The sequence below is a fragment of the Protobothrops mucrosquamatus genome, unplaced genomic scaffold, assembly GCF_001527695.2.
Source record: "Protobothrops mucrosquamatus isolate PMUCROS unplaced genomic scaffold, P.Mucros_1.0 scaffold670, whole genome shotgun sequence".
Lineage (NCBI taxonomy): Eukaryota > Metazoa > Chordata > Lepidosauria > Squamata > Viperidae > Protobothrops > Protobothrops mucrosquamatus.
In genome coordinates, this window is record NW_015386958.1 from 253,285 (window position 1) to 262,256 (window position 8,972).

Sequence of the window (8,972 nt, forward strand, 5' to 3'; positions counted from 1 at the left end):
AGAATTCACGAAGTTTTCTAAAATTCAGAAACTACTAAAAAGAAGAAAGGATAATAGAACTTGCTTTTTTAGTTTGACTACCAATGAACATGCAAACCAAGCTATGACTAGTGGACATACGAAAGCTTCTCAAAAAGAAGCCAGCATGGAGCAGGTTCTCTGTAGAAAGTATTCTAATTCAAATTGCTGTTCTCCAGCATGGAACCATTTTGTTTTCTTTGTAACTTAGGTCACAAAAATGCCTCACAAGATGAGAAGCCAAAGGCCCAAGAGAGTGAATATTTCATTACACAGATAATTCCTTCAGTATCTCTCCTATCTGGATCTCCTGAATAGAAGATAATAAATTGGTTATATGCATTCAACCATCACATGATAAAAATTCTAGTTCCTATTAAAGTTATCATTATATACAATAAATGCAAATGGATAAATATGATATTGTTAGTCCAACAATTAATAAAAAGTTGACTTACGTGGTTTGCAAAATAATATATGAGGAATCTAGGACTTGCCTGAGCAAACAGAGTTTTAATTTATGCTGCTAGGAATCTTCTATGGTCTTCAAAGGAATTTGGTCTACATAGTGGGTGCCATAATGGGAATGCCCATGAATATTGACAGCTGCAGACAGCAAGGCATCCTCTGCAGAATGAAATGACCAGGTGGACCTAAATGGAAACAAATTCTTGAGGGATCTTCTTCCTATCCTGTAAACAAGAACAATAGCCTCAAAATGGCTGAGCCAAGAACAATCTAACTAGGATGCTCTGTATCTGCTTCTGGATTATTTTCAAGGGAATCTCTCATAAAAGCAAGTTATAATTGTCCATAGGCAGGCACATCAGGGCTGCATCTGACCCCAAGCTGCTTATTTGAACTTCCAATGCAAGAATAATTGTATGGTCTATATGGCAATAAAATTGTTTTTCCATGATGATGGTGGTGATGATCCAGTCAAAGTATATTGAAAGAAAACATCACATTTTTCAATTATTTTAGTAAGATTCCAATATTTAAAATAGAGCAAAGCTAAATGGTATTTTTTTACTTAGAGTGGAACCTGGATTAAAATACTAATTATATTGCAACATAATTACTTACACAATGAATATAAGTACAGGGTAATAAAAAATGATTAGAAACAAATAAGAATATTGAATTGTAATTAACCAAGAAAGACACATAATCAAGTGAGATGATGATGATGATTGATTATAATGATTTGGACTGTTCAGAATGATGTTCATGAAGGTAACATTTCATTTTCAGAGAAAAATTACATAGATTTTAATATAGCTCTTGAGAAAGAAAAGTCTACTACTTAATTTTTAAAAATAGTTATGGGGGAAGAGAATTGTGTTTCATTGCAAGGGAAATATCTAAGAATTTATTCCAAAAAAGTCTTCAACGTAAAATGGTGCTAAATGGATCAAATCCCCAAAGAAGTACATCGATTCTAATTCACTCTTTGAGCAGCAGAATGGGGAATTAATGAGAACCACACAGGGTAGTGGGGGAGTTCAGTTTCAATTCAATTTCAATTCAATTTAATTCAATTTGAGGGGTTGCCACAAAGAAAAGGGGGTCAACCTATTTTCCAACGCACCAGAAGGCAAGACAAGAAACAATGGATGGAAACTAATCAAGGAGAGTAACCTGGAATTAAGGAGAAACTTCCTAACAGAACAATTAACCAGTGGAACAGCTTGTCTTCAGAAGTTCTGGGTATTCCATCACTGGAGACTTTTAAGAAGAGACTGGACAGCCACTTGTCTGAAAGGATGTCCTGCTTGAGCAGGGGTTGGACTAGATGACTTCCAAGGTCTCTTCTTCCAACTCCGTTATTCTGTTTTCTGTTTTTATAGATATATAATTCTTTCCCACAAAGAATGTAGTTATCATGGAGGGGAGAAGAAATATGGAAGTTTCCAGAGGTAGTCACCAATTCTAGAATTGCTAATACAGAATTGGATTAATCAATTGTTTGACTTAAAAGTCTACAGAAATTGGTCTATTCATTTTTCTCTATTATGATTGGAGTGAAATCATTCAAAAAGGTAATTGTAATAGCATGTCTTATTACCCCAGACTTACCTCTTTTTTAAAAAATAAAACCTTTACTACTGATATCTATGTTTTCATAATAATCATTATTCAACAACTGAAGTAACTCCTGTCATTTACAAGAACCATGTCATTACTCAATATCTATTGTCTAAAATATTATGTTTAAATGTGTTTACATAGTATTAAACCTGGGGTTTTTTTCTTGGAATTTAAAAAGAAGCAGACAATCAAGAAAGTTTCTGTTATTTGAAAATAAGTCTTTTACTCTGTGACCTTTGACAACAAAAACAAAATTCCAGACAAAAGCATTGGCTTATAAAAAGAGATGGGCAGATTCTGTCCACTGCCTTTTGTTCATTTAGATGTATGTAGCCATCTCCATCACAGGTCATCTTCATCTGACAGAGCATCAAGGTAATCTGTATCTACATATAAGAGAAATCCTGAAAACAGACTGTCTGCCCATGTGGGATCAGAAAAGAGGCCATTTTGGTCAGTGTAGAAGATCTCAAGCCACACCTCATCCTCAGGTTGAAGGTAAATCACAGTTGACCCAGATGCCACATCGTGGTTTCCTGTGTTAGCATCAAATGTTTTTATCCGGAACTTTCCATTATGAACTAGGCCAATGGCAAGATGTTTATTTGCCAGTGTAATGTCATAGGAGAAATAATAAATCCCTGGGATGGCACAAATGAATTTTCCTGTTGAAGGATTATAATGTCCCCCTTCATTAAAAAGGACTTTGTTAAATATGATTGGCAATCTTTCCTCTGGGTAACTTGTAGTAATACCAACAGAGAAAGCTGATCTCAGTATGATTTGCCCACATTTACAGATCCCCGGTGGACCTGTTTTTCCTCTTTCACCTTTCTCCCCATTTGGTCCTGCTGGACCAAGAGGTCCTATGTCACCTTTACTTCCTACTAATCCTGTAGGCCCTCTTTTGCCAGGCTGCCCTTGGTCTCCTTTGTCTCCAGTGTGTCCTGCAGGACCCATCTTTCCTCTTAAACCTAAGAGAAAGGAAATCATTTTAATCATACCATTATGTTATAAAGTATTATTAAAGACAAGATAATAATTCTCTTTGGCAGGGAATGATGCATTTGGTTCCACTAGGACCAGTGCAACCTAGTTACACCTTCTCTCTCTTACTGAAGGCATTGTGTGGAAGTCTTGACTGATGAAAGCTATAATAGACAGAGGAGGCCAAAACCTACAGTACCCATCTTGTGAGGACCCACAGCATATGGAAGATGGTGACTATGAGATAAGTAAAGAGAAAAGAGTATGTACTGATGAAGAGCATTCAAGAAGGAAAAAGAAGTAGCTTGTGTGATTGCAATGGTAGGATGTAATTTGTGGAGTACATGTAGTCCTCATTGAGCTACCACTTATTCAGCAACCATTCAAAGTTATGATGGTGTTAAATGATGGGGAATTAAAATGGATCCTTGTAGTTCAGGGGTGTCAAACTCGCCACGTCATGTGTCGCGACGTATCACAACTTTTTTCCCCTTGCCAGAGCTGGGGTGGGCGCGGCTTCCACTTGATGTATCTGGCCTGCAGGCCGGCAGTTTGACACCCCTGTTATAGTTGTCACCATTGCAGAATCTTCACAGGCGCTTGATTGCAATTTGGGCACTTGGTGACCTGCTTGCAACTGTAACATTGCAGTATTCCACAGTCATGTGATAATCATTTGCCATCTTTACTGCCAATTTCTGACATGCAAAGTCAATGGGGAGGCCAGCAGAATTTTACAAATTGTGGTCTCATGATCATGGGACACTATAATCCCATGGACTGATGGATGGATCCAAATTGTTGAAACATAACTACAAAAAGAGGAGGAGGAGGAGTTGCACTATATGTAAGAGAATACTACATATCTACAGAAATGCACATGATCAAAGATAAAAGCCCTCCATCTATATGGGTCAATATAAAATGGGGAAAAAAGGGACATTGCCATAGGTGCATAATACAGGTCACCCAACCTATGAGAAGAAATAGATGGACTCTTTGCCAACCAGTTAACAAATGTATGTAGGAAGCATACCACAGTAGTAATGTGCGACTTCAACTACCCAGATATCATCTGGGAGACAAACTCTGCAGTGAGTGGGAGAGCAAACAGATTCCTAACCAACCTAGCCAAAACTTTGTCACCCAAAAGGTAGAGGAGGGAACTAGAAGTAAAGCTATACTGGATCTAATTCTTACTAATAGAGAAGAAGTGATAGAGGGAGTTGAAATTGCCAGAACCCTGGGGGAAAGTGACCACGTCATACTGGAATTCAATATAATGCAAACACAAACAATTGAAAATAATTCAACTAATGTCTTAAACTACAAAAGAGCTGACTTTAACAAGCTCAGTGTCAGAATCCAATTATATTTCATCTCTAGTTATCAACTATGGAAAACCCCATTTCTGCCTTCTCTGGATTCTGTCATATGATGAAAGGAAGGGGGTGAACAAAGGGGCTTTATGGCCCTCACATCCTTCAGTATACTTCAAAGGGACTGGATGTGGATATCACCAAAAGGACTAACAATAACAATGGGGCCATTACCTTTCATGTAATCCTTTCTGAAGTCTTTCCTCCCGGCAGTGAGGAAAAGGGGGTGGGAATGTAATGCCTGGGACTGTCGCTGGAAGAAGGGGGTGATGGGGTGGGGCTACTGGGGGATCCCTTAAAACCTTGAATGGGAGGGCTTGGACCCCAAGTCCTGTCTAGAATGCCTGCAACCAGTTTTCTCCTAATAAAGATGCCTGTTGGAAGAAATATTCCAAGAGTTCTGTCTTCTTAAGATGCAAAGTGGGGTGGGTCCTTACATTAGACAGGACTTGCAAAATTAGTCCACCTGGAAGGAAGACCCTTGCCGGGGGACTTTGCAAAAATTACCATGTCAGACGGTGGAGCACGGAAGGGAGAAAACTCCCCGGAAAGGGAGCCGCTGCCCCGGCTGAAACCCTGCCAGATGTCGGGATCTGAGAGGTCAGAGTCCTCAGGAGAAGAGGTGGTGGAGACACGGGACCACAAACCTCGGTGGTCAATGGACATTGGAAAGAAAGGCGAGTGGGAAAAGAAATCAAGAAAGGTGACCCTGACACGGGGGGTGAAACAACCAGAATGGAAGCAGGAGATGGAGAAATCCCTGCACGCAAGTGAAGAGGAAGGGAGCTGGGCACCGTACTTGGGCTGGATCCTAGAGAAAGCGATCGACCTAATGAAGAGAACTCTAAGCTCCCTAGGAGAGGAGAATCCTTAGCCCTATGCCCGCCCCAGCTCCTGGAGCCGCAAAGGGAAAGACACCGAAGGGGAAGTGGAACCTGCAGCCCTGGGGACATCTGCTGATCCAGTAGTCCCCACCCCCCGCCGAACCACAGATGGCAATCTGAATGGAAGAGGCTACCACCGAGAACGAAGGCACCGATCCATTCAAAGACGTCCGCCGCTGGAGGTGAAATTCAAAGGGGAGCCAACACGCTTGATGTCAACCCTGCAAATACTGTATATTCTTGCTTTGACAATATGCAGAGCTGTCTGGCATTTTTATAGTTAAACCAGGCAGAAGGGGAAAAGAAACCGGATGTAAATCACATCTTCCAAGTTGATTGGAAGATGTGAACCATGACCCCAGAAAAGGGTGGGAGGGAAATGTTTAGAATTACATGCATAGGGGTTTTTCCTAACCCAAGTCCTCAGCTACATGGAGGAATACGGGCAGGACATCCCCAGCGACAAAGCCCGTATCCGGATCGTGCAATCTGCCCTGGACGGGCCGGCCGCAGATTGGGTGATGAACTTGCACGACTCCAATGCCCCAGAGCTCAACGACTTCAATTGTTTTATGTCCTCTCTGAGAAGACGATTTGAGGACCCCCTGGCTGATCGCAAAGCCCGCGAAAGGATAAAAATGATGACGCAAACGCCCGGTAGCCGACTATACGCAAGAATTCTGAGCCATTGCCAGCAAACTGAACTGGCCAGAAGACATCCTCCTTAGCCATTTCAAAGACGGACTAAATTATGACCTATATGATGCTTGCCTGCCCCGAGGGGACCCACACCAACTTGAGGAATGGTACGTCTTGGCAGAGGAAGCAGAGATCAACATATTGAAGAGGCACCGCCGAGGAAAACAATGGAGCCGCTCACCGCCTGAGTTGACACTCGAACCAGTGAAACCATTGGCCACGGCCAAGAAGCAAATGGGGTGTTTCAAGTGCGGGAAAGAAGGGCATCGAGCTGTAGAATGCCGCTCAAGAGCAACCCAACACAACCCAGACAGATCACCGGCCAGTAACTCCGGAAAGTCTCCACCTAAGCCAAAAGAACCTGCAATGAGAATGATGGAAGCTGTGGAATCCCCCCCATCTGCTCAGCAGGGGGAAAGAATCCCAGCCTACACCGCAGGGCCGGTGGACGCCTCAGACGACAGCTCGGAAGGCAAACCCCTGGTAAGTGGACGCATCGCACCCATCCTCAAGACAGTGACTATATTAATTCCCCCCATGGCCGAAGCCGTGAGGGTGACAGCATTAATAGACTCTGGCTGCACCCACTGCCTCATTAGCCCGACGCTAGTGGGGAATCTGGGCATTCCGTCGAGGAGACTGGAACAACCAATCTCATTTGGCCAGTTAGATGGGTCCATAGCAGGGGGGGGTGCCAGCTACCCTAGCCACTTTACCAATACACCTCTCCCTGGGCAAACATGAGGAGGACATAACGTTTGTGGTGACCCCAGGCATGGAATGCCCAATGATCCTAGGGATGGAATGGTTACAAAAATGGAACCCCTGGGTGGATTGTAGGACAGCAGAAATCAAATTCCCAAAGGGGGACCCTATGGACTTAAAATCCCAAGGGGGGCTACCAGAATCAAGAACAGAAAAGCATCCATTGGAGAGGAAAAGGGACTACCAGAAATACCAGAGGAATACAGAGACCTTGCTGAAGTTTTCAGTGAGGAGAGGGCGGACGAGCTCCCCCCCCGACCCACAGACTGTGCCATTGAATTCAAGCCTGGGGCAAAACTCCCGAAGCCCAGATTATGCTCCATGAGCCCAAAGGAGAAGGAGGAAATGGAAAGATTCATAAAGAAAAACCTAAAAAGGGGGTTCATTGAGCCAGCCAAGCCTAAAGTGGCTGCCCCGGTCCTCTTTAGAGAGAAGAAGGACGGCTCTTTACGCTTATGCATGGATTATAGGGCCCTGAATACAATCAGTGAAAGCAACCTATACCCTCTGCCTCTCATGAAAGACATGTTGTCACACCTCTCGAAAGGGAAAAAAATTTCTAAACTAGACCTAAGGGAAGCTTACTATCACGTGAGAATTAAGAAAGGGGATGAATGGAAGACCGCATTTAACTGCCCCATGGGGTGCTAGCAATTCAAAGTCTTGCCATTTGGATTACAAGGCCCTGCAGTATTTATGCAATTAATCAATGACGTTCTAAGGGAGCACCTATTTAAGGGGGTCCTTGTTTACTTAGACAACATTCTTATCTTCAACAAATCAAAAGAGAAACATGTCAACCTAGTCAGAGTGGTTTTAAAGAAACTGCGAGCCACCCACCTATATGCCAAACTCTTGAAATGCGAATTCCACCAGGAAAAGATAGACTACCTAGGTTATCGCATATCCCCACAAGGCATTGAAATGGACCCAGAGAAGGTCAGGGCAGTATTAGATTGGGCACCACCCTGCACAAGAAAGCAACTACAAAGTTTCCTGGGCTTTGCAAACTTTTACCGTCAATTCATCCCCTCATTTGCTCAGATAGCCCTGTCCTTCACTAACTTACTAAAAACAAAGGGAGCATCCTCAGTAAAACCTAACCACCCACTAACATGGACAATGGAGTGCCAAGCAGCGTTTGAGAGATTAAAGAGACTTTTTTCTGCCGAACCAGTACTGAGGCACACAGACATGGATAGGCCCTTCGTAATACAGGCGGATGCAAGTGATGTGGCAGTGGGGGCTGTACTATTACAAGAAAACGATGAAGGGGTATTGCACCCCTGTGCGTATACATCCAAGATACTCACAGAAACAGAACAGCGCTGGCCCGTATGGGAGAAAGAGGCATACGGGATACGTTGGTCATTACTCACGTGGCGCCAGTTCCTGGAAGGCAACAAAATTCCCTTCCAGGTGTGGACTGATCACAAGAATTTGGAAGCCCTGAAAACACCCAGGAAGCTCAACCCCAAACAAGCCCGCTAGTCCCAGCATTTCCACCAGTTCCAATTTAAACTCAAACATTTGCCGGGGAGAAAGAACTTCCTGGCAGATGCACTATCTCGCATGCCCCAATATAACAGCACGCGAACCACAGACTCTAAACCGATGATGGCAGAATCCCAACTGGCAGCACCAGTAACCACCAGAGCCCAAGCTAAATTAAAACCACAACTGAGCAGCCAAACTGGAATTGAATTCCGGAAAAGTTTGGAAACATATGAATGGTTCCAGAAAAACAAAAATGTGTGCACAATGAGAGACGGGTTGCCTTGGATAGGGGAAAAGTTATATATACCAACAACCCAAAGAGTCACATTCATGCAGCTTTGCCATGACACAAAATCAGCAGGGCATTTTGGATTTGTAAAAACATTACACTTAATTAAACGGCAATTTTGGTGGCCATCCATGAAAAAGGACATAGAAAGTTACGTGGCCAGCTGCCCAAAGTGTGCAACTGCAAAGAGGTTGCAGGGGAAATCGCCAGGACTATTACAAACAGTGGCAAATCCCTCAGCCCCCTGGAGGGAAATAGCCATGGATTTTATAGTGGAATTGCCAGAAAGCAATGGGAATACTGTTGTCTGGACGGTCACGGACTTGTTTTCCAAACAGGTGCACTTTATCCCTTGCCAAAAGA

At 43.2% G+C, this 8,972-nt stretch overlaps 1 protein-coding gene across 1 annotated transcript; it reads right to left on the reverse strand.

Annotated features, from left to right (window-relative positions):
* Positions 1 to 2,310: 2,310 nt before the first annotated feature.
* On the reverse strand, positions 2,311 to 3,077 carry C1QTNF7 (C1q and TNF related 7). The gene has a single exon (XM_015818057.2). It carries the CDS (start codon positions 3,067 to 3,069, stop codon positions 2,452 to 2,454), a length of 618 nt encoding a protein of 205 aa, XP_015673543.1. The 5' UTR covers positions 3,070 to 3,077; the 3' UTR covers positions 2,311 to 2,451.
* Positions 3,078 to 8,972: the final 5,895 nt, after the last annotated feature.

Bases quoted from the DNA above. Each gene is read 5' to 3' on its own strand.
- C1QTNF7 (XM_015818057.2), bottom strand. From the start codon at position 3,069: ATGGGTCCTGCAGGACACACTGGAGACAAAGGAGACCAAGGGCAGCCT.